The following is a 27,207-nucleotide window of genomic DNA, read 5'->3' as shown; positions in this document are numbered from 1 at the left end:
TCAACCACACCAATGCCCTCAACCCCACCCACACCCTCAACCACACCCAAACCTCCAACCACACCCATGCCCTCAACCACACCCATGCCCTCAACCACACCCACGCCTTCAACCCCACCCACGCCCTCAACCCCACCCACACCCTCAACCCCAACCACGCCCTCAACCCCACCCGCAACCCCACCCAGGCCCTCAACCCCACCCAGGCCCTCAACCCCGCCCAGGCCCTCAACCCCGCCCAGGCCCTCAACCCCACCCACACTATGAACCCCACCCACACTATCAACCCCACCCATCCGAACCCACACCCCCACCCGTGACCCCACCCACAACCTCGACCCTAACCACACCCTCGACCCTAACCACACCCTTGACCCCACCCACACCCGCAACCCCACCCACACCCTCAATCCCACCCACACCCACGGCCCCACCCACACTCTCAACCCCACGCACAACCCCACCCACACCCACGACCCCACCCACACCCTCGACCACCCCCACAACCTCGACCCCCCCCACAACCTCGACCCCCCCCACACACCCTCGACCCCACGCACGCCCTCAACCCCACCCACGCCCTCAACCCCACCCACGCCCTCAACCCCACCCACGCCCGCAACCCCACCCATGCCCTCAACCCCACCCACGCCTTCAACCCCACCCACAACCCCACCCATGCCCTCAACCCCACCCACGCCGTCAACCCCACCCACGCCCTCAACCCCACCCACGCCCTCAACCCCACCCACGCCCTCAACCCCACCCACGCCCTCAACCCCACCCACGCCCTCAACCCCACCCACGCCCTCAACCCCACCCACGCCCTCAACCCCGCCCACGCCCTCAACCTCGCCCACGCCCTCAACCTCGCCCACGCCCTCAACCCCGCCCACGCCCTCAACCCCGCCCACGCCCTCAACCCCGCCCACGCCCTCAACCCCGCCCACGCCCTCAACCCCGCCCACGCCCTCAACCCCGCCCACGCCCTCAACCCCGCCCACGCCCTCAACCCCGCCCACACTATCAACCCCGCCCACACTATCAACCCCACCCACACTATCAACCCCACCCACACTATCAACCCCACCCACACTATCAACCCCACCCACACTCTCAACACACCCACCCGTGACCCCACCCACAACCTCGACCCCACCCACACCCTCGACCCGACCCACACCCTCGACCCCACCCACACCCTCGACCCCTCCCACACCCACGGCCCCACCCACACTCTCAACCACACCCACGGCCCCACCCACAACCTCGACCCTAACCACACCCACGACCCCACCCACACCCTCGACCCCACCCACACCCTCGACCCCCCCACAACCTCGACCCCCCCACAACCTCGACCCCCCCACACCCTCGACCCACACCCTCGACCCCAACCACGCCCTCAACCCCAACCACGCCCTCAACCCTACCCATGCCCTCAGCCCCACCCACACCCGCAACACACCCACGCCCTCAACCCCACCCACGCCCTCAACCACACCCTCAACCCCACCCAAACCCTCAACCCCAACCATGCCCTCAACCCCACCCACACCCTCAACCCCACCAAACCCTCAACCACACCCATGCCCTCAACCCCACCCACGCCCTCAACCACACCCTCAACCTCACCCACACCCTCAACCCCAACCACGCCCTCAATCCCAACCACGCCCTCAATCCCAACCACGCCCTCAATCCCAACCACGCCCTCAATCCCAACCACGCCCTCAACCCCACCCACGCCCTAAACCCCACCCACACTCAACCCCACCCACACCCTCAACCCCACCCACAACCCCACCCACGCCCTCAACCCCACCCATGCCCTCAACCCCACCCACGCCCTCAACCCCGCCCACGCCCTCAACGCCCCCACCCACACTATCAACCCCGCCCACACTATCAACCCCGCCCACACTATCAACCCCGCCCACACTCTCAACCCTACCCGCACCCACGACCCTACCCACACCCACGACCCCACCCACACCCTCGACCCCACCCACACCCTCGACACCACCCACACCCTCGACACCACCCACACTCTCAACCCCACCCACCCCCCTACCCACACCTTCGACTCTACCCACACCCTCGACCCCCCCCCACACCCTCGACCCCCCCACTCACCCTGGACCTGCCCCCCCACACCCAGGACCCGCCCCCCCACACCCTGGACCCGCCCACACTCTCAACCCCACCCACCCGCACCCCCACCCTACCCACACCCTCGACCCTACCCACACCCTCGACCCCACCCACACCCTCGACCCCACCCACACCCTCGACCCCACCCACACCCTCGACCCCACCCACACCCTCGACCCCACCCACACCCTCGACCCCACCCACACCATCAATCCCACCCACACCATCAACCCCACCCACACTATCAACCCCACCCACCCGCACCCACATCCCCACCCACAACCCTACCCTCGACCCCACCCACACCCTCGACCCCACCCACACCCTCGACCCCACCCACACCCTCGACCCCACCCACACCCTCGACACCACCCACACCCTCGACACCACCCACACCCTCGACACCACCCACACCCTCGACCCCACCCACACCCTCGACCCCACCCACACCCACGACCCCACCCACACCCTCGACCCCCCCCACACCCACGTCCCCCCCCCACACCCTCGACCTGCCCCCCACACACCCTGGACCTGCCCCCCACACCCAGGACCCGCCCCCCCCCCACCCTGGACCCGCCCCCCCACCCTGGACCCGCCCCCACACCCAGGAACCACCCCCCCACACTCTGGACCCGCCCCCCCCACACACCCTGGACCCGCCCCCCCACACCCTGAACCTGCCCCCACACCCTGGACCTGGCCCCCCTCACGCTGAACCCGCCCCCCTCACGCTGGACCCGCCCCCCCCACACAATGGACCCGCACCCCCACACCTTGGACCTGCCCCCCCACATCTTGGACTTGCCCCCCCACAACCAGGACCCGCCCCCCCCACACCCTGGACCCGCCCCCCCACATACCCTGGACCTGCCCCCCCACACCCTGGACCCGCCCCTCACACTCTGGACCAACACCCTGGACCTGCCCCACCCCGGACCCGCCCCCCCACACCCTGGACCCCACCCCCCACACCCTGGACACGCCCCCCCACACCCAGGACCCGCTCCCCCACACCCTCAACCCCACCCATGCCCTCAACCCCACCCATGCCCTCAACCCCACCCATGCCCTCAACCCCACCCATGCCCTCAACCCCACCCATGCCCTCAACCCCGCCCACGCCCTCAACCCCGCCCACGCCCTCAACCCCGCCCATGCCCTCAACCCCGCCCACGCCCTCAACCCCGCCCACGCCCTCAACCCCGCCCACGCCCTCAACCCCGCCCACGCCCTCAACCCCGCCCAAGCCCTCAACCCCGCCCACGCCCTCAACCCCGCCCACACTATCAACCCCGCCCACACTATCAACACAGCCCACACTATCAACCCCACCCACACTATCAACCCCAACTACACTATCAACCCCACCCACCCGCATCCACAACCCTACCCACACCCACGACCCCACCCACACCCTCGACACCACCCGCACTCTCCACCCACACCCACGACTCCACCCACACCCTCGACTCCACCCACACCCTCGACCCCCTCCCCACACCCTGGATCTGCCCCCCCACACCCAGGACCCGCCCCCCCACACCCTGGACCCGTCCACATTCTCAACCCCACCCACCCGCACCCACGCCCCTACCCACACCCTCGACCCCACCCACACCCTCGACCCCACCCACACCCGACACCACCCACACCCTCAACCCCGCCCACACCCTCAACCCCACCCACACTCTCAACCCCACCCACACTCTCAACCCCACCCACACTCTCAACCCCGCCCACACTATCAACACAGCCCACACTATCAACCCCACCCACACTATCAACCCCAACTACACTATCAACCCCACCCACCCGCATCCACAACCCTACCCACACCCTCGACACCACCCGCACTCTCCACCCACACCCACGACTCCACCCACACCCTCGACTCCACCCACACCCTCGACCCCCTCCCCACACCCTGGATCTGCCCCCCCACACCCAGGACCCGCCCCCCCACACCCTGGACCCGTCCACATTCTCAACCCCACCCACCCGCACCCACGCCCCTACCCACACCCTCGGCCCCACCCACACCCTCGACCCCACCCACACCCGACACCACCCACACCCTCAACCCCGTCCACACCCTCAACCCCGCCCACACCCTCAACCCCACCCACACTATCAACCCCACCCACACTCTCAACCCCACCCACACTCTCAACCCCACCCACCCGCACCCACATCCCCACCCACGACCCTACCCACGACCCTACCCACACCCACGACCCTACCCACACCCACGACCCGACCCACACCCTCGACCCCACCCACACCCTCAACACCACCCACACTCTCAACCACACCCCCACCCACGGCCCCACCCACACCCTCGACCCTCCCACGCCCTCGACCCCCCCCACACAATCGACCCCCCCCCCACACTCCCTGGACCTGCCCCCCCACACCCAGGACACCCCCCCCCCCAAACCCTGGACCCGCCCCCCCACACACTGGACCCACCCCCCCCTCACACACTGGACCCACCCCCCCCACACCCTGGACCCACCCCCCCCACACCCTGGACCCGCCCCCCCACACCCTGGACCCGCCCCCCCCACACCCTGGACCCGCCCCCCCCCCACACCCTGGACCTGCCCCCCCACACCCTGGACCTGCCCCCCCACACCCTGGACCTGCCCCCCACACCCTGGACACGCCCCCCCTCCACACCCTGGACACGCCCCCCCTCCACACCCTGGACCCGCCCCCCTCACACCCTGGACCTGCCCCCCCACATCCTGGACCCGCCCCCCCCACAACCTGGACCCGCCCCCCCACAACCTGGACCCGCCCCCCCCACACCCTGGACCGGCCCCCCTCACACCCTGGACCCGCCCCCCTCACATCCTGGACCTGCCCCCCACACCCTGGACCCGCCCCCCCACACCCTGGACCCGCCCCCCCACACCCTGGACCCGCCCCCCCACACCCTGGACCCGCCCCCCCACACCCTGGACCCGCCCCCCCACACCCTGGACCTGCCCCCCCCCCACACCCTGGACCCGCCCCCACACCCTGGACCTACCCCCCCACACCCTAGACCCGCACCCCCCACACCCTAGACCCGCACCCCCACACCCTGGACCCGCACCCCCACACACCCTGGACCTCCCCCCCCCCCCCACACACCCTGGACCCGCCCCCCCACACTCTGGACCCACACCCTGGACCTGCCCGCCACACCCTGGACCAGCCCCCCCCCACACCCTGGACCCGCCCCCCACACCCTGGACCTGCCCCCCCAAACCCTGGAACCCCCCCACACCCTCAACCCCCCCCACAACCTCGACCCCCCACACCCTCGACCCCCCCCCCACACCCTCGACCCACACCCCACACCCTTGACCTACCCCACACCCTCGGCCCCCCCCACACCCTCCGAATCCCACACACACCCACACCCACACCCTCGAACGCCACACCCTCCGACCCCCACACCCTCCGAACGCATCCACACGCCCCCCGCACACACCTTCAACACCAGATACATCCTCAACCCCAGACCCGTCCCACACACCCTCACCCCCTGCACATACACACTAGCCCCCATATATACCCCACATACACCGTCACCCCCCCACACGTACAGACCCTCACACCACCCTCACCCTTGTCACACCCGAGGTACATCCCCACTCCCAGATACATACCCACACAGACAGACACCCTCGCCTCCTCACAAACAATATCGCCCCACCCACAAACACCCTTCGCGCCTCCATATACACCCTCGCCCCTGACATACACCCTCTGCCCCCTCCACAAACACGCACACTCAACCCCCCCCACACACACCGTCACTGCCACACTGACATCCTCACACCCCCTCACAGACGCCCTCATCCCCCCGCACACATACAGACCCTCTGCACATATATGCAGTCTCATTCCCCAAACATACAGATAACCTTGCAACACCCCCACCACCCCACATGTACTCTATTGTGAATCAAATAGTTTTTTACAACATTCAATTATAATTTTGGGGCTGCCATTACTGAGACTTGCTTTCAATTTCGGATTTATTAATTAATTGAATTTAATTTCCACCAACTACCGTGGTCGGAATTGAACCCATGTACACAGAAGATTAGTCTGGCCCGCTGGAATATTCATAAAATGACATTACCACTACATCACCATCACACCCCTAAGTTGTAGTGAAACTGGCAATTTGCAGAGTTAAACCAGCCCAAAAGTAAAACGGCATGCTCCAACCACCTTGGTGGCACATGGACTGGTGGCTGCAGTGCAGGCCCCGTGCACAGCTGTTCCTGATGCTTTTCTGGTCAGTGGCAGGAGTTGCCGTGTTCAAACAATGGTACAATGTTTAAAAAAAAAAAAAATTTCTTTATTCTCCTTTTTCGCATTTTCTCCCAAATTTACACCCACCAATAAACAATAACCAGTAATAAACAATAATCAGTAACAAATATGTCAATCCCCATATCAATAACACCGATCCCATCCTCCCACCAAACCCAAAATATTCGCCCACATGTTCACATAAACTGACAAAAATAAATCAGAATCACCCATCGCTCCCCTCTCCCCAACCATCCCACGCACCCCCCCAACTAATGTTCGATGTTATCCAGTTCTTGAAAGTGCATAATGAATAATGTCCATTAATTGTAGAACCCCTCCATCCTTCCCCTCAGTTCAAACTTAATCTTCTCAAGAGTCAAGAATTCCAACAGATCCCCCCGCCACGCCAGGGCACAGGGTGGAGAGGCTGTTCTCCAACCCATCAGGATCCGCCTTCGGGCAATCAACGAGGCGAAGGCTACGACATCTGCCTCTGCACCCATTTCCAAACCTGGCTGGTCCGACACCCCGAATATGGCCTCGCGGGGGCCCGGGTCCAGTTTCACGTGCACCACTTTAGGAAATTACCCTAAAAACCTCCTTCCAGTAATCCTCTAGCTTTGGACAGGACCAAAACATATGAACGTGATTAGCGCCCCCCACCCCCGGCAATGTTCACACACATCTTCTACTCCTTCAAAGAATCGGCTAATCCTCGCCCTCGTGAGGTGTGCTCTGTATACCACCTTCAGCTGTATCAGCCCCAACCTCGCGCACGAGGTGGAGGCATTCACTCTTCGGAGCACCTCACATCAGAACCCCTCCTCCATGTCCTCTCCCAACTCTTCCTCCCACTTTGCTTTGATCCCTTCCAATGATACCTTCTCCTCCTCCAAAATAGCTCCGTAGACCGCTGACACTACCCCCTTCTCTAGTCCCCGTCGTCTGCACCTCCTCCAGCAATGTGGAGGCTGGCTCCTCTGGGAAGTTCTGTATCTCCTTTCTGGCAAAATCTCGAACCTGCATGTATCTAAACATTTCCCCCTGCTCCAGCCCATACTTCGCTTCCAGCTCCTTCAATGGTACAATGTTAACAGTGCTCCAGTCAAGCGATATGGCAGGGTTCATTAAATTGGAGAGGGTGAAATTCGCCTTGAGAGGGTCGGTACAAGGGTTCTTTAGGCGGTGGCAACCGTTCTTAGACTTCCTGGCAGAACGATAGACATTGGTCAATGGCAGCAGCAGCTCGAGGGGGGGGTTACTTAATTTTTGATTATGTTATTTACGCTGGAAGGGTCTGAGGGGGTGTATACACCTGTTGTCTTAAGTCGGGGTGTTAATGTTAATTTATTATTTAGGCACACGGGGGGGGGGAAGGGGTTTGGGGGGTTGCTTTTTTAGATTGTGTTTTGTACTTAACCCTGTTGGGTTCTTTTTTCTTTCTCATTTTGTTATTGATATTTTATGAAAACCTTTAATAAAAATTATTTTTAAAAAAAAACAGTGCTCCAGTCCTCAAGCACCACACCTGTAGCAAGAAAGAATTGGAAAATGATGGCCAGAATCTCCATTCCCCCCCCTTGCTTCTCTTAGCAGCCTAGTTAATGTTTCATCTGAGCCCAGTGGTTTATTGACATTCATCAATGCTAAACCCCTTAGTATTTTCTTTCTTGTTTGTTGTGTCTAATATTGCACATTCCTCCTCTTTAAATACATTCCTATACATACATTCTTAATGTTTGAGCCAATTGTTTCCACTTTGAACTCCTGTAACTACACCTCAAGAACTGCAGCGGTTCAAGAAGACAACTCACCACCACCTTCTGAAGGGCAACTAGGGATGGGCAATAAATGCTGGTCTAACCAGCAATGCCCACACCCCGTAAATGAATTTTTAAAAATTCAGGGTCACTTTCTGCTGTTCACCATGATAAAGCTTTCCAATTGTTACTCAGCAATTATCCTCTTTGGGATACTTTCAACAGGTGTTTGCACTACAGGACTTGATCAGCATAGTTAGCTTTAATGTCAGCATTTTTAAGAACTTCCTTATCAGAGACCTTGGCATGACATTGAATCTTCACTTTTCATCCCAAGTAGCTTGGGTGAAAGTGATTCAACTGTCATAAATATGTTGTCCAAGATTCACAAGCATAATGCTGGACCTGTAGAACGTCGGCTCTGTGTACTTTTGAGCATGCTTAGCAGGCTGATGAATCTCTTATGTGAGAGACATGAATGGAGTTCGCCAAAACCAAGCTGTTTTTGGTAATTGTGCAAGATGTTTAATGTATGATGTTCGGTACATTGCCACTGGCCACATGTGGTAAAACAGGAATCCAAATGTGGCTAATTGCATTCCCGATTAGTTCCTCACCACTGTTGTTGGGGTTGTGATCTCAGTAGTTGTGTTCATTTGGCATATGCATGTGCATTTTAACATTTTGTGCAACGTTGCTACAATGGTAAGATGAAAAGCAAAGTGTTTCAATTGTCCTATCTTCGTTGAGTACTTTGCTTTCTTAGCCATTGAATTTAAAAAGATCATAGTTGGTACGATGGTAGGTCTTTGTTACAGTGATGTGAAATACATTTACCTGTATTGTGGCTGTATTGTAATATGTTTTCATTAAAAATAGTGCATGTGGTTATGGTCATCTATCTTTCTAATAATTTAGCTGTAAATTGATTAGATTTAGTGTATATTTAACAGTGTACTCTGTTAGTGTATTCAGCAGAACACCAGACAGTCATGTGACAATTGAGATCTAATTTAACGGGAATCCAGTTTGTTTAAAATACAATTGAAGAAAATTAAAGTTTGGGGTTTTTGAGTCCATGTTCCTCTCCCTCCATGTTGTAGAATGCATTGTTATGATAGAGAATAAATGAATGAACTGTATAGCCTTCATTTGTATTTGTTATATCTTTCAGAATGAACTTGGCAAAGATGTACATCCCTTTGAAAAGATTTCGAGGCTACAAACTTTTGATTACCCGATGTATGGGTTCGATAATATTTTAAGCAGTGTCAGTGTCAACCATCAGTTTATCAAACTTGGTGGTGTTATAACCCATAAGTTACTTTACTAGTTTTACCACAAAAGGCAGCTTTTTCACTAGTCTCGCTTTTGTCAATAGCAACCAGGTGGATCAGCAGTGAGCAGAAATTAGGGACTGTCCATCATACTTTAATTTCTCCCATTGTTTAGTGAACATGAACTGGAAGCATAAAAGCTTTTGTGTGTCAACTGTGGTTCAAGACTAGCACCCTCTGAAAAGGCTGTGGGTTCAAGTTCCACTTGAGCACGAAGGTTAGGTAAACACCCTGGCATAGTTCTGTGGGAATGTTGTGTTGTAGCGAGATGTCAAACTAAGGCCCTACCTTTCTTTTCAGATAGATTTGAAAGGTCTGGGGCGGGATTCTCCACTCCCACGCCGAAGTGGCCGCACCGGCGTGAACGCCGTCGAGGTTCACGACGGCGCGGAACGGCCCCAGTCCCGACCGATTCAGGCCCTGACAATGGGCCAGTATCGGGGCCGCGTCATCTACACGCGCCAGGCCTTGTCGCCCGCGTAAAAGCGGCACCGAATAGATGACGCGGTCGGCGCCGCATAACGGGCGTCATCCGCGCATGCGCGGATTGGCCGGCGCCAACCCGCGTATGCGTGGTTGCCGTCCTCTCTAAGTCCGCCCCGCAAGAAGATGGGGGACGGATCTTGCGGGGCCGCGGAAGGAAGGAGGTCCTCCTTCAGAGAGGACGGCCCGACGATCGGTGGGCACCGATCGCGGGCCACCCCACATTCCAGGTGAAGCCCGGTGCAGGATCCCCCCCACAGGCCGCCACCCCCAGCGTTCACGCACCGCCCACGACTGCAGCGACCAGGTGTGGACGGCGCCAGGGGGAACATGCCGTTTTGGCCTGGCCGCTCGGCCCATCCGGGCCTCAGAATAGCGGGGGGTGCCGGAGACTCGCCATTTTGGGTGTCCCCGGCGATTCTCCGGCCTGCGAAACTCGACCGGGCCGTTCCCGCCGCTTGGGAGAATCGCGGGAGGGCATCAGACCGGCGTCCCCGGAAATTTTGGCGGCCCAGGCGATTCTCCCAACCGGCGTGTGAGTGGAGAATCGCGCCCCTGGTGTTTCAAAGAAAACCCACCTAAAAACAGATTAGCTGGTCATTGTCACATTGCTGTATGAAGGACCTTGTGTGCACTTGTGTTTTGCATTTCGTACACTATAACTATAATTTAATTCTATGATGATGATGAAAAGTACTTAATTGGTAGTAAGGTGTTTTGGAACAGCTCAACGAGAATTCTATATTAATATCCAATTTTTTTGTTCTTTTGCAAAGAGCTGTTGCTTTCTGAAAGTTGTAATCCCAGTTGTGATTAATTAATTTATTGTTTTATATAAAGGTCTGTTTTCTTCAAGATTAGCATCAGAAGATTTATTTGAGATTATAACAGACATATTCGGGTGTAAATACATGACATTTGAAAAATTCAAAAATTTGAATAGATTCCCATATTTAAAATTTTATTCCAGCATGTTGCATGCTATTGTGATCTGCATTGGCCTGTTTGTGGAGGAGATATAGTTTTCAGTTATTTTTAAACTGCAAAAGTTGTTTCAATTTATTTGCGTGCACATGGAGATCTTTTTGTCAACTGTGTGGTATCAAGAAAACAATCTCTGGGTGGGGGACTTCAATGTCCATCACCAAGAATGGCTCGGTAGTACCACCACATACCGAGCTGACTGGGTCCTAAAGGGCATAGCATCTAGACTGGGTCTGCAGCAGATGGTGAGGGAACCAATAAGAGGGAAAAATATACTTGACCTTATCCTCACCAATCTGTCTGCTACAGATACATCTGTCCATGATGGTATCGGTAGGAATGACCACCACACAGTCCTTGTGGAGACAAAGTCCTGCCTTCACAGATGATACCCTCCATTGTGTTGTGTGGCACTACTACCGTGCTAAATGGGATAGACTTCAAACAGATTTAGAAACTCAAGACTGGGCACCCATGAGGTGCTGTGGGACATCAGCAGCAGAATTGTATCGAACCACAATCTGTAACCTCATGGCTCGGCATATCCCCCACTCTGCCATTACCCCCAAGCCAGGTTCAATGAAGAGTGCTGGAAGGCATTCCAGGCGCAACACCAGGCATACCAAAAAATGAGATGTCATTAGAACAATGAGGGAGGAATCTCATTGAAACCTATAAAATTCTAACAGAACTAGACAGGTTGGTGCAGGAAGGATGATCCTCATGGCGGGAGAGTCCAGACCCAGAGGTCACAATCTAAGGATACGGAGTAAACCATTTGGGACTGAGATGAGGAGAAATTGCTTCACCCAGAGAGTGGTGAGCCTGTGAAATTCACTACCACAGATGGCAGTTGATACCAAAACATATGTTTTCAATAAGGAGTTGGATATAGCTCTTGTGGGTAAAGAGATCAAGGGATATGGGGGGAAAGCGAGATCAGGTTACTGACGATCAACCATGATCATAATGAGTGGCCTACTCCTGCTCCTATTTTCTATGTTTCTATAAAACCTGGAGAAGCTACAACACAAGACTACTAGTGCGCCAAATAGCATCAGCAGTAAGTATTAGAGCTAAGAAATTCCGCAACCAACTGATCAGATCTAAGCTCTGCAATCCTACCACATCCAGTTGTGAATGGTGGTGGATAATTAAACAACTCACTGGAGGAGCAGGCTCTACAAATATCCCCATCCTCAATGGTGGAGGAGCCCAGCATGTCAGTGCAAAAGATAAGGCTGAAGCTTTTGCACCAGTCTTCAGCCAGAAGTGCAGAGTGGATGATCCATCTCAGCCTCCTCTAGAGATTCCCAGCATCACAGCTGCCAGTCTTCAGTCAATTCGATTCACTCCATGTGATATCAAGAAATGGCCGAAGGCACAGAATACTGCAAAGGCCATGGGCCCTGACAATATTCTAGCAATAGTACGGAAGACATGCTTCAGATTCAGAACTTGCTGTGCCCATAGCCAAGCTGTTCCTGTACAGCTACAGCACCTGCAAATATCCTGTAGACAAGAAATCTAACCTGGCTAATTACCAGACTACAGTTGATCTTCAATAAAACAATGGAAGGGGTAATCAACAGCACTATCAGGTGATACTTGCTTAGCAAAAACCTGCTCATTAAAGCTCAGTTTGGGTCCAGTCAGGGTCACTTAGCTCTTGACCTCATTACAGCCCTGGCTCAAACATGGACAAAATAACCTAATTCCATAATGAGGTGTGAATGACTGTCCTTGACTGGGGATTACCATTGACCAGACATTGAACTGGATTTGCCATATAAATGAAAAGGTTACAGGAATCCTGAGGCAAGTAACTCACCTCCTGATTCCCCAAAGCCTGTCCACAATCTACAAGGCACCAGCCAGGAGTGGAGGAGCCCTAGCAAAACTGAGTCAATGAGAAACAGGGCGAAAATCCTCAGCTGGCTGGCACACAGGAAGATGGATGTGATGGTTGGAGGTCAATCAATTTAGTTCCAAAACATCATTGCAGGAGTTCATCAGGGTGGTATTCTATGCCCATCATCTTCAGCTGCTTCACCAATGACCTTCCTTCGATAATAAAGTCAAAGTAGGATGTTCACTGATGACTGCACTATGTTCAGCACCATTATGACTCCTCAGATATTGAAGCAGTCCATGTCCAAATGCTGCAAGACCTGGACAATATCCAGGCTTGGGCTGACAAGTGACAAGTAACATTTGCACCAAATAATTGCCAGGAAATGACCATCTCTGATCAGAGAGGATCTAACCATCATCCTTTGACGTTCAATGGTATTACCATTGCTGAATCCCTCAATTATCAACATCCTGGAGATTATCATTGTCCAGACATTGAACTGGACTTGCCATATAAATAAAAAGGTTACAGGAATCCTGAGGCAAGTAACTCACCTCCTGATTCCCCAAAGCCAGTCCACAATCTACAAGGCACAAGTCAGGAATGTGATGAATGAGTGCAGCTCCAGCAACACTGAAAAACTCGACACCATCCAGGACAAAGCAGTCTGCTTGTTATCCCTTCCACAAAAACTCACTCCATCCACCACCAACGAACAGTAGCAGTATGAACCATCTATAATATGCATTGCAGGAACTCACCAAGGCTCCTTAGGCAGCACATTCCGAACTCATGACCACTACCATCTAGAAGGAAAAGGGCAGCAATTACCTGGGAAAACCACCACCTGGAATTTCACCTCCAAGCCACTCACCGTTCCTTCACTGTCACTGGGTCAAAATCTTGCTACTCCCTCCCTAACACCACAGGGACTGCGGCAGTTCAAGAAGGCAGCTCACCACCACCGTCTCAAACGCAACTAGGGATGGGCAGTCATTAGTGGCCTGTATCTGTTGAAAAAGATAATCTGCACTGTTCTTATTAGGACTGATAACATCCATATAAAATATGGAGACGTAATAGTGAGCACAGTTGTATTTGGAGGAAGGGTTCGCCAGTCTGGAGGAGCAAAGGGAGAGGGTAGAGCTGCTGACAGGTAATGAGTTCAGGTATCTGCAGGTTAGGAACTTTGCACAAAAGGTCTGGAAGGGGTTCCCTAGGTTGCCGGATACACCCTGCTGGAACAACTGCTGCTTCCGTATGTGGAAGGGGAGGGGAAAATTGGGGATATATAAAAGTGGCTGGGGGAGCAGGAAGGTGAGCGGGTGGCGAAGATCAAGGAGAAATGGGAAGCGGAGTTGGGAATGGAGATCAATTGGGGAGTATGGAGTGAGGCACTGCGAAGGGTAAACGGGACCTCCTCTTGTGCAAGAATGAGCCTGATACAGTTTAAGATGGTGCACAGGGTGCATATGACTCAGGCAAGAATGAGAGGGTTCTTTCAGGGGGTAGCAGGGAGTGTGAGGGCAGGGGCCAGCGGATCAAGCGCACATGTTTTGGGGTTGCGAAAAATTGGGAAGATTCTGGGCGGGAGTATTCGCAGTCTTAGCCAGGATAGTGGAGGATCCGGACCCTTTGGTGGCGATATTTGGGGTTTCAGAGAAGCCGGAGCTCATGGAGATATCGTGGCCTTCGCCTCTGATTTCACAAAGACAGAATTTGCTGGAGTGGCAGTCGGCGTCGCCACTGGGGGTAGCAGCATGGTTGGGTGACCTGTACGACTTCCTGCGGTTAGAGAAGATAAAGTATGAGTTAAGGGGCTCAGCGGGGGTGTTTGAGGCCGTGTTTGAGGAACTATTCATCGTGGAGGGGGGGGGAAATCTGTACAGACTGTATAGTTGATTGTTGGGAAGTATGTTTCCCGGAGTGTTTATTTGCTGTAACCTGCTTTGATACAAGTTTAAAATACGTTTTAAAAACAAAAGTCATAGTGAGCACAGAATGGATTGCAATCTCGATACAAGGAGACAGTCAGTCAGAGCTGCATGATAGCACAACATTTAGCTGACTTCTGCCTGGTCCTATAAGTTTTTTTTATTGTTAATATAATGACTTTCATTTCCTATATAAAATACTTTTCTGATAGTCAAGAGCAAAAAATTACTGTCGACAATAATAATGAATGTTTGGTGCATCCCTCTGCTATTTTTGTGTGCACATATTGTCAGATCTCGACCAATAACGTAATAAACAAAAAGAAGAAATCTGAAATTTAGTTATTTATTAAAAGATTCCACTATTTTAAACAGAAGAATTTTTACCAGACAGGAGTCAAATAAAGCAAACACTACATCCAATACTTTAACATCCAGAACTGATATAAGTTAAACATGAATTAGGAAGCAAATTGCAATTGGTAATAAACTAGAACTTACCCATTCAATGGCAGGTTCAACTTCGACAGATCTGACCAATTGGCTCAGCAGTCCACATCAGACACAGTACTAGGTCCTTCAAAACTCCGTCTTCCTCATAGAAAATTTCATCTCTCCTTTTAGAATTTAGCCTGATCCACTCGTCAGCAGTGCACAAGCAATCCGAGTTTCACACGCATGTGCCACAAATGGCACGTAACAGAAATAACTGCAGTAATGTAGCTTCTGGATCTGACTTTGTCTTCTTCAGCTTGTCTATACTGCACCAATGGAGCCATCAACTGTTAGTACTGAGCTTGGACTTGTGTCCTTACCAGGTTCAGTCTTCCATAAGAACTAGGAGCAGGAGTAGAACCCGCTCTGCCATTCAATATAACCATGGCTAATCTCCTCTTGGCTTCAACTCCACTTTCCTGCCCGTTCTCCATAACCCTTCAACCCATTACTAATTAAAAATCTGTCAATCTCCTTAAATTACTCAATGTCCTGGCATCCACCGCACTCTGGGGTAGTGAATTCCACAGATTCACGAACCTTTGAGAGAAGTAATTTCTTATCTCTGTTTTAAATCTGTTACCCTTTATCCTAAAATTATCACCTCTCGTTCTAGATTGCCCTACAAGAGGAAACATCTGCTCTATGTCTACTTTGTCAATTCTTTTATCATCTTACATACCTCAATTAGATCCTCTCATTCTTCTAAACTCGAGAGTATAAGTCTAATCTGCTCAATCTCTCTTTCGAAGGCAGAGCTCTCATCTCTGGAATCAATCTAATGAACCTCCTCTGAACTGCATCTAATGGAACTATATTCCTCCTCAAATAAGGGGACCAAACTGTACACAGTTCTCCAGGTGCAGTCTCACCAATGCCTCGTACAGTTGCAACAACACTTCCCTACTTTTATACTCAATCCTTTTAGCTATAAATGCCAAAATTCTATTTGCCTTCCTTATTACCTGCTGTATTTTCATGCTAGTTTTCTGCAAATCATACACGAGTACACCCAGATGCCCCAGCATCGAAGCACTCTGATGTGTTCATCCATTTAGATAATAAATTGCCTTTCTGCTTTTCCAACCAAGGTAGATAACCTCACACTTGTCCACGTTAAACTCCATCTGCCAAATTTTGGCTCACTCACCTAAAGTATCTATATCCATTTGTAAATTTTTTATTTCCTCATTGCAACTTACTTCCCCACATATTTTACTGTCATCTGCAAATTTGGCTATCGTACCTTCTATCCCTACATCCAAGTCATTAATACACATTGTAAATAGTTGGGGCCCGAGAGCCGAACCCTGTGGCACCCCACTCCTTACCAACCTGAAAAATACCTATTTATCCTGACTGTCAGTTAGCTAGTCTTCTTTCCAAAGTAATAAATTATCCCATATGATCTTACCTTGCATATTAATGTTTTGTGTGGCACCTTATCAAATGCCTTCTGGAAGTCCAGATCTAACTACATCTACAGGATGCCAATTCTCCACTTGACTAGTTACATCTTCAAAGAACTCTAGCAAATTAGTCAAATAAGATTTGCCCTTCATAAAACCATTTTAACTCTGATGGATTGAGTTTTGACTTTCTAAAAGTCCTGTTATTCCTTCATAATGGATTCTAAAAAATTCCCAAAGACAGATGTTAAACTAACTGTCTATAATTTCCTACTTTCTGCCTCCCTCCTTTTTAAAAATAAATTTAGAGTACCCAATTCTCTTTTTCCAAATAAGGGGCAATTTAGCGTGGCCAATTCACCTACCCTGTCCACCTTTGGTTGTGGAGGTGAGACCCACGGAGAATATGCAAACTCAACACGGACAGTGACCCGGGTCCGGGATCGAACCCGGGTCCTCGGCACCGTGAGGCAGCAGTGTTAACCATTGTGCCACCTACCTCCTTCCCTTTTGAAGAAAGACATTACATTGGAACTTTTCCAATCCACTGGAATCTTTCCCGCATCCAGGGAATTTTGGAATATGAGAACCAATGGATACACTATCTCCACTGCCACTTTTAAGACACTAGGATGTAGGCCATCAGGTCCTGGGGACTTGTCTACCTTCAATCCCAATAGTTTGTTCAGTACTTATTCCCTATTGATGATGATTGTTCTAGGTTCCTCCCTTTTTATTACCTCTGCATTACCTGTTACAATTGGGATAATACTAGTTTCCTCCCCGGTGAAAACTGTGGCAAAATATTGATATGACTCCCTGGTCTCATCCTCCAAGGGACCAACATTCACTTTAGCTACTCTCTTCCCTTTTATATACTTACTAAAGGTTTTGCTATCCTTTTTTATATTTTGCACTAGTTTTCTTTCATAATTTACCTGTACTCTTTTTATTACTCTTTTTACTAACCCTTTGTTGATCTTCAAAAGTTTCCCAATCTTCCAGCCTGCCACTGGCCTTTGCAATTCGGTATGCCTTAGTCTTGTCTTTATGTTATCTTTAACTTCCTTGCTTTGCCATGGATATTTTTCCCCCTTTTACAATCTTATCTTGCCCTCTGGAATATATTTTAGTTTGGAGGAATTGAATATCTCCTTAAACAACTGCCACTGCTTATTAACTGTCCTTCATTTTAGTCTTCCTGCCCCATCCACCAGTGCCAAATCTGTCCTCATGCCAACGTAATTACCTTTATTTAACTCCAAAACGTCAATGTGGTACTCTAGTTTCTCGCCCTCAAGCTGAATTTGAAATTCTACCATGCTATGATGACTCTTCCCTGGAGGATCCCTAACTATGAGGTCATTAGTTAATCACTCCTCTATGCAATTCCAAATCCAGAATAGTCTGCTCCCTAGTTGGTTCCACAACATACTGCTCCAAGAATTCAATGAATTCTCCTTCGTGGCTACCCTTGCCAATTTGATTAACCCAGTCTACATGCATATTAAAATCACCCATGATTATTGTTGTACCTTTCTTAAATATTGTCCAATATTTCCTGGTTTATACTGTGCCCCACTACGGAACTATTGTTTGGGAACCTATAGATTCTTCCCACCAGGGACCTTTCCTTTGCTATTTGTTATTTCTACGCAGACTGATTCCACGTCTCGATCTCCAGTGCAGATATCATTTCTCATTTCGCACTACAGCACTGATTCTTTCTTTTACCAGCAAAGCTACACTACCTCCTTTACCTTTCTGTCTATCCTTCCGAAATACTGAGTACCTTTGGATTTATTTATTTTATTTTTTCAAATAAATTTAGAGTACCCAATTCAGTTTGTCCAATTAAGGGGCAATGTAGCGTGACCAATCCACCTACCTTGCACATCTTTGGGTTGTGGGGGTTAAACCCACGCAAGCACGGGAAGAATGTGCAAATTCCACACGGACAGTGACCCAGGGCCGGGATCTAACCTGGGACCTCGGTGCCGTGAGGCAGCAGTGCTATCCACTGCGCCACCGTGCTGCCCTTGAGTACCCTTGGATATTCAACTCCCAGGCCTGGTATCCTTGTAACCATGTCTCAGTAATCACCACCAAATCATACCTTTGTCTCTATTTGTGCTGTTAACGCATTAATTTTGTTCTGAATACTTCGTGCAGTCAGACACAAAACCTTTTAAGTTTCTTCTATTATTAAATTTCCATACTCTTGTCTGATTCCTTTGCAATATTACTTTCACACATTTTGTCCTTTCCTTTTATTTTCTGGTGTCAATCCATCTCATTATTCACCTGCACTCCGACCATCTCCTTTTAACTGTGATTTTCTATACAACTGACCCACCCCCCGCCGCCAACTATATAATTTAAAGCCCTATCTCCTAGTTATGCAATTTACCAGGTCTCTGGTCCCAGCATGATTCAGGTGAAGACCATCCCATCGGAACAGCTTCCTCATTTCCCAGCACTGGTGCAAGTGTCCCATAAACCCAAACCCATTTATCCCACACCAAGCTTAGAGCAATGCATTTACCTCTTTAAATCTTATTGACCCTGTGCCAATTATTTTTAGGCTTGCGTATTAACCTGGAGATGATTACCTTTTTGGTTCTGCTCTTTAATTTAGCCCCTAGCTGCTCCTATTCTTTCCGCAGAACCTCTATCCTTGTCCTTCCTATGTCGATGCTACCTATGTGGATCATGCCAACTGGATCTTTCCCCTCCGACTCCAGTTCCTCTGCAGCCAGATCACATATTCTGAACCTGAGCACCAGTTAGGCAACACAACCTTTGGGACTCTCGATTCTGGTCACAGAGAACAGTTGCTATGCTCCTAACTATACTACCCCCGATTGTGGCTACATCTCTTCTCACTTGAATGGCTCCCTGTACCATGATGCTGTGGTCAGTTTGCTCATCCTCTCCACAGTCCCCATTCTTGTTCACACAGGGAGCAAGAATCTCCAACCTGTTGGACAAGGACAAGGGCTGAGGCTCCTGGATCCCTCTACCTGCCTCATGCATAGTCACACCCTCCTGTCCCTCACCACTGGCTGAATTCAAGGTAATTAATCTAAGGGGCGTGACTGCCTCCTGAATCACAGCGTCTGAGAAGTTTTGATTCCCAATCATATTTCCTTAGAAAGTTGAGAGTCAGTTTCCTTTCTCTGTTTCTCTTTTCATTTTCCATGTGCAGTTAGGGTCTGCCTCAAACTTGAAAAGCACAGATGCCCTCACAACTTGGATTTTGCAATGGTATTCAATAAAAAGTTATCATTCACTGTCTGAATACCCTGCACTGCTAGATAGCTGGTTTGTGATGCAGAGCGAGGCCAGCAGCGGGGGCTCAATTCCCGTACCGGCTTCTCAATCTTGCCCCTCGCCTGAGGTATGGTGATCCTCAGGTTAAATTCCTCAAAGGGGAAAGCAGCCTCTGGTCACCTGGGACTAGGGTGACTTCACCTTATCTTACCCTGCACGGCCCTTATTAAGGCTGTCAATGTTTATACAAAATATGGGGGTTAATTATTATGTAATAGATTAAAAATGTCCAAATGAAAAGAGGCAGTCAGACCTTCACATCCACTGGAGAACACAAAATTCAGAAAATAACTGTTATCTGACGACAAATTTTGGAATACAGAAAATTAAATGCAGAATCCCGAATTGGCATCTCCAGAGGGTGCAGTGCTGAGGTTACCCTTGACTTAATAATGGGCATGAACTTCCACTCTTACGTTGATAATCTAGTTGTAATAACATTACAAAAAGTTGCATTTTGCTGAATGTGTTATAATGTTTTTAACAATATATTTAACAATATATTAAATTCATAAATACTGCTAAACAGCTTCGCTGGCCTTAAAATCAAATAGTTTAAGATTGGTTGAATGTCAGATTTCTCTATTATGAAAAATGTCATAGTTACAAAATGTTTATGATAATTTAGCTTCTACCTTCATTTCCCTGTCATTTATTTCACTGTCTGTAAAATAAAAAAATCATAAATGAAGAGCTTAAATAGTTTTACTTCCTGGTTTTCTGTCTGTCAGATTATTTTGTTGTGATTGGCAGCTTACCCTGCCTGATGCCCTGATAGTTGCTGGACGTCTGGAGCTGTAATGGAAATTGGTGAGCAATTAAAATTGCCCAAGTTACTTTCTTTATCCTTTCATGGGATGTGGGTGTTGCCCATCTCTAATTGCTTGTGAACTAAGTGGCTTGCTAGACCATTTCAGAGGGCAGTTAATAGTCAACCATGTTGCTGTGGGCCTGGAGTCACATGTAGGCCAGACAGGTAAGAATGGCAGATTTCCTTCCCTAAAGGGCATTAGTGAACCAGATCGGTTTGTAACAACAAGTGATGATAGTTCTCATGGTCACCATTACTGAGACTAGCTTTCAATTCTAGATTTTATTAATTCAATTGAAATTCCACCAGCTGCCATGGTAGGACCTGAACCCATTAGTCTGGGCCTTTAGATTACTGATCCAGTGACATTACCACTCCATCACCCTCTCCCCCTACTTACATGCTCTAAAGCTGCTGGGAATTGACAAATTACTATTTCATTTTCTCAACTGGACAGGTACCAAGGACAATAGTCTGTAGCCAAACAGAGTTTCATTTCATATATGCATGTCAGATGCTGATGACGTCATGGGCCCCGACAACAATCACTACCAGGCAGCCTGAGCAGGAAATAATCGCGATCTTCTTGTCAGGCCAATCCGCAAAGCAGCAGATCAATGCCATGGGTGTTGTGAAATTAACCTGATGGTGTGGTTTCCCACTGGAAATTTACTGGCAGTTAAAATCTAGGTCTTTCTGAGAAAGCATTACTTTTTCCAAAGTGTAAATACTCTAATACTTTAGGATAGGTTGCCTGTATCTCTAAAACATATTAATTGAAATAATTGTATTACATTCTTTGTCTCAACAGTTCTACTGGCTTGTATTAACTGGACAAAACCATGGAGATGAAATTAGTCATCCTCAGCCTGCTACTTGCTGTGGTAACAGCAGATCCTATGATGTTGAAGGAACATAGTTCTATGCTGGCAGATAGCACAATAAACCTGGCCCTCAATCTCTACAAGACCATGGTCAAAGACCAGAAATTGTCATCTGAGAACCTTCTCTTCTCACCTGTGGTGGTAGCTTCCTCCTTGGGAGTGATGTCTTTGGGTGCCAAAGACAAAACTGCCAAACAGGTGAAGTCCCTCCTTAACATCAACTTGCGTGATGACGTTTTGCATCCTACTTTCTCAGAATTGTTTAATGAGATCAGCAATGAAACAACCCGAAACACCACTTGGAAGATTGGGAGCCGCCTCTATGGACCAAGTTCAGTCAAATTCAGGGATGACTTTGTTCAGAAAAGCAAGACTCACTACAGGCATGATCATTCCAAGATTAGCTTCAGGGACAAGAGGAATACAATCCAATCCATCAATGAGTGGGCCTCTCAGACAACAAATGGAAAACTAGGAGAAATCACAAACGATGTGTCAGGTGTTGATGGTGCCTTTTTTGTAAATGCCATGTACTTCAAACGTGAGTATTGTAATAAGTGATCATAGTCTTCATACGCAAATATTCAGTCAATATACATTTGACCGCAAACTTATTTCTTAATTTGCTTTCACAGCACACTGGGAAGAAAGATTCCATGAAACCATGATTGATAAAAGAGGATTTATGGTGATGAGAACCCATACTGTTTCTGTACCTATGATGCACCGTACAGGCAAGTTTTAGAAATTTGTAACATGCTTTTGAGTCACACAGCCCAGGAAAGTTATAGGTTTGATCATTGATGAGTTCGTAGCTTGGATGAATTTAGGATTGTTATGTTTGGCTTCAGTGCTCTGGCCTATGGGAAAATTCTGAGGTTGTGTCTCTGATTACTTTGGGACTTTGACTGGAAGTGTGTTTGGAGGACAGCAAACGAGGAAAGGGTAAGGCTTGACTGTGATGTTCGTCATAGTTTGATAGCTTTGGATCAGTGACGGTCAATGCTGATGGCTTCTTGGGCAAAACCAGACTCCAGTGATGAAGCTACTGCTTTCAACAGAGGAGAGTATACTTTCAAAAATAAAGAAACATACATGGTTCTGGAGAAAAGTTTGTAGTTTCCAGTAAATTTCTCCACAAAGATTCTCTAAATTGCCATGAAAACAAAATATTAATACAAAATCTTTTCCCTAATTATCATTAAAACTTTGTCCTTGTTTTGGATTTGTAGCTATTGGGGTCTTTAATCACAAAGAGAATTCAGACACCTGTATTAAAGTTCTTGACATGTCTGATATGTGACTACTGATTCATTTTTCAGGTCTCTATAATTACTATGAAGATGAGGTTAATAAGGTTCAAATTGTTGAGATGCCTCTGGCACACAAATATTCCAGCATGGTTCTCATTATGCCACGTTATGTAGAATCTCTGGAGAGAGTAGAGAAGCTATTGACAAAGGAACAACTCAACACTTGGTTTAGCAAGCTGCAGAAGCGTGCTGTTGGTATCTCTCTTCCGAAAGTCAACATTGAGGTCAGCCACGACCTACAGGTAAGAACTGAAACTTAGTAGCTTTTAAGTAACTGAGGAACTGAATTTTAGAAAAAAGTTTTTAATGAGCATTTGAATTCATAGATAACTTGCAATTAAAAACTATCATCTGTTAACTTCACTAAGGAATGAACAATTCTGAGGAAGAATTTTAGTTTCTAGTTCAGTTCAGCCATTCATCACCGACTGTCCCTGTAAAACATAAAACACTGCTGGACCTTGCTCTTCTCTGTTAAATTGCTCTCTATTCACAGAACATCCTGGAGAGCAAAGATAACTTCAAGCTTCTTTTCTCCACTACTGTTTTCCTTTACCGTCTCTACTCTCAGCCCAAGTAGAAGGAGCTGATGGATGTTTGTCACTAAAATAGAAAACAATTGTTCAGCTACGTTTTGTCAAAATCCTTCATCACCTTGACAAGCCTCAATCTCTCCCGATATTCTTCCCCCCCCCCCCCCCCCCATCATACTCTCCAAGTCTATAATTGTTCATGAAATTCTTCCTTCACCCCTTTACCATTAAACTGTTGACCACCAAATATCTCTTCCTGGACTTCAGGCTTTCTGGTCCACAGGCTAGCTGACAATCCCCCCCCCCCCCCCCCCCACCGATGGTACTGTCTCCTTCTTTCTCAAAAGCACCAGTATAATTTCCCACCCCAAATAACTTTCAACCTCTTTGACTTAGAAACTATGAAACCTTCCCTCTTCAAAGCTTTTGGACTTGTTGTCAAATCCCAAAAGAAATCTGTAATTTTCCACAAACCCATGTATGAATCAGATTTATTACCCTGCTGCAGCATTGAAATGACCCTCATAATTGCAACCTCTCTACTTTCCCTCATCTTTTTTGATTTGTCTGCAGCCTTTGACATGGTCATTTATGCCATATTCCATCAGTTTAGAAGCATTTAGATGAACACTTGAAATGCCACAGCATGCAAGGCTAGACCAATGGGATTAGAATGGATAGGTATTTGATGGGTGATGCAGTCACGAAGGGCCTCTTTTTGTGCTGGAAAACTCTATGATTTCTCTTCAATTGTCCAGCTTAATGGGACTGCCTTTCCACAGTTTTACCCCTACTTATTCAGTTACAACTTGAGCATCTCCATTTCCTATCACCTCCACACCATTACCAATTGAATCCCTAAAGATCCATCTTAGGCCTCCTCCGCCTCATATATATGCTCCCGCTTGGCAACATCATCTGAAGATACGGGGTTAATTTCCAAATCTGACCTTCTCAATCCTTGTTAATTTTGTGTTTTCAGACTGCTTGTACACTATCCAGCTCTGAATGATTAATAATTCCACACAATCCAAAGCCATTGGGTCCGGCCTTTGCTACAAAATCCATCTCCACCAATCCCAACCTTCTCCGCCTTTAGTATACTTATATCTTGGTATACGAGGCAAAATTAATAGCAGTGCAACTGGTCTACAGTAATTTTCCAGAAAAAGAACCCTTGTAGTTCCAGAAAGGATACTTATGGGATCTTATCTTAGCTGAATTCAAACTCAAACTCGCTGAGGTTGAAAGAGTATGTTTATCTAATCGACCGCTGAGTCCTGCATGTTGATATTTTTATTCTCAAAGTCAGTGCAATAAATATATTTGAAAATGAAATGAAATAAAAATCGCTTATTGTCACAAGTAGGCTTCAAATGAAGCTACTGTGAAAAGCCCCTAGTTGCCACATTCCGGCGCCTGTTCGGGGAGGCTGGTACGGGAATTGAACCGTGCTGCTGGCCTGCCTTGGTCTGCTTTAAAAGCCAGCGATTTAGCCCAGTGTGCTAAACCAGCCCCTATTTGTGTAGCTTTTGAGGTACTGAATTGTCAACCCATCAGTGGTGAGTTAGACTTATAATGACAAATTGTGGAATTGAGTTTGAAATCAGGTAGTTTATCTCCTGACCATCTGAAAAGTAAATGTGCAAGCTGTTGAATTGTGAAAACCCAGCTTGTTCACTAATGCCGCTCAGTCTGGTTACAAGTGAGTCTAACCCACACTCCCCAAGGTTGACTCTTCAGGGGAAAAAGTGAAGATTTAAAGAAAGTGGCGTTGAGAATAAGATATTGTTCAGCAGTGATTTGACAGACTTTTGGTATTTATTCAGAACGTAGCTAGTTTTGCATTTGGCAATTTTTTTTTTTCTCTTAAAAAGCCTCCTTTCATCTCTTAGAAACATCTGCAAGAGCTGGGTCTGACTGAAGCCGTAGATAAGAACAAAGCCGATTTCTCAGGGATCACAGGCAAGAAGGATCTACACTTATCCAACATGTTCCATGCTACTGCTTTTGAATGGAACATTGAAGGAAACCCATGTGAAACAGACTTGCATGCGCATGAGGAAATGAGATCACCCAAGCTCTTCTATGCAGATCACCCCTACATCTTCCTGGTCCGAGATAACAAAACCAACGCTATACTTCTTATTGGAAAGTTAGTCAAGCCAAAAGGCAATAACCATGATGAGCTATAAACTTGAATTTTGCAAAATGCAGTAATGTTCTTTATGTATATTAATGACCATGTTAATATTACTTGTGACATGGAGATGGTGTAAGAATTTTTCTGGTATTGTGGTTCCACAATGTTGACCTTGTTGCGGGAGCAGAGGAAAGAAGAGTGTTGCTTGTGTTGAATTCCAATCGCTGTGATTAGGTGGATGTTGACAGAATGGCCTATAAAATGCATTTTGTTTCATAAAATTAAGGATATTAAAATCCAAGTCTACCAAATGCATCTGTGGCATCAGAGTTTAAGGAAATTAGAGACTACAAACCAAACAATTCTTGTATCATGGGATAAAGCATTGTACACACAATTCTAATCTCTATTTTTGTCATTTTGTTTTTATTTTGAACACTTTGTAGGCCCCTAAATATAATTTTCTGTAAGATCAAGAATTTATAATGTTTCATGTTTTCACTTCATGTACACTAACCCATAGATATTTTTAAATCGTACTGATTTACGACAACATGTCCTACTAATGCATGAGTGTGTTTAGAAAGTGAGGTTGTTGATGTCACCGCAGGGAATAAATATCTTTCTTCATAGGCTGTTTGTAAGGGAGTACAATGTTTCAGCAATCAGCATTACATCTATTTTTTATATTTTTTGGTGAGCTGGATCATCCTGAATCATTTTGTCTTATTTCTACTGTTCTTAATAAAAGGAGGAAAAAAATATGCTAGTCTCTAGTTTCTTGAAGTGATTAGAATCAAATGTATACTCTAAATACTCTGGTGTAAGGTGATCTTGTCTTCATTTTCTAAGCAACACTATCGAAAGATGCAACATGTATAAAATGTCCCACTAGTCCCTATTCTCCCAAAAGAGGGTAAAGTTTAATGGACAGTACCATTACAAGGATGGTGTGGCAGTTTAATTTCAGGAACAGTAAACAATAAACTTCAGGCAACTTTAAGAATATTGAATATATGAGTGTTAGGGAATCTTTTGGGCATTTTCTAAAGAAAGCATTTTGGGGGGGGAGGGAGGGAATACTTCAGCACTATGCACTTTTGTGTTATTCCATTAGCTTGCTGCAGCAACTGATAAAGATCATGCATCTATTGTATTGGAGAGTCACTGGTCCTGGAAGGCTTTCCCTTACTGATTGTTAACAGCAAGAGATAATAATCTTAAAATAATATTTATTGTCACAAGTAGGCATACATTAACACTGCAATGAAGTTACTGTGAAAAGCCCCTAGTCGCCACATTCCGACGCCTGTTCGGGTACACAGGGAGAATTCAGAATGACAATTCACCTAACAGCACGTCTTTCGGGACTTGTGGAAGGAAACCGGAGCACCTGGAGGAAACCCACGGGAAGAATGTGCAGACTCCGCACAGACAGTGACCCAAGCCGGGAATCGAA

The 27,207-nt window shown here is 48.4% G+C and overlaps 1 protein-coding gene across 7 annotated transcripts in view; it reads left to right on the top strand.

Moving 5' to 3' along the window:
* The window catches only part of LOC140421180 (serpin H1-like), a 29,016-nt gene extending 2,504 nt beyond the window's left edge, over window positions 1-26,512 (top strand). The window contains exons 2-7 of one of the 7 annotated variants that reach the window (XM_072505679.1): window positions 9,409-9,476; window positions 20,818-20,874; window positions 21,687-22,300; window positions 22,395-22,493; window positions 23,082-23,314; window positions 25,501-26,512. In XM_072505679.1, coding sequence (XP_072361780.1) covers window positions 21,718-22,300; window positions 22,395-22,493; window positions 23,082-23,314; window positions 25,501-25,800 — 1,215 coding nt within the window. In that variant the 5' untranslated portion in view covers window positions 9,409-9,476; window positions 20,818-20,874; window positions 21,687-21,717 and the 3' untranslated portion in view covers window positions 25,801-26,512. Of the gene's footprint in view, window positions 1-9,408; window positions 9,505-9,539; window positions 9,789-19,693; window positions 19,808-20,795; window positions 20,875-21,686; window positions 22,301-22,394; window positions 22,494-23,081; window positions 23,315-25,500 lie in introns of those variants that run through there. The other 6 variants (XM_072505678.1, XM_072505677.1, XM_072505680.1 and 3 more) reach the window with 6 other exon arrangements.
* Window positions 26,513-27,207: the final 695 nt, after the last annotated feature.

The sequence above is a fragment of the Scyliorhinus torazame genome, chromosome 5 (assembly GCF_047496885.1).
Source record: "Scyliorhinus torazame isolate Kashiwa2021f chromosome 5, sScyTor2.1, whole genome shotgun sequence".
Lineage (NCBI taxonomy): Eukaryota > Metazoa > Chordata > Chondrichthyes > Carcharhiniformes > Scyliorhinidae > Scyliorhinus > Scyliorhinus torazame.
Note: the sequence above shows the minus strand (reverse complement) of the source record. Positions and strands in the feature narration are given on the sequence as shown.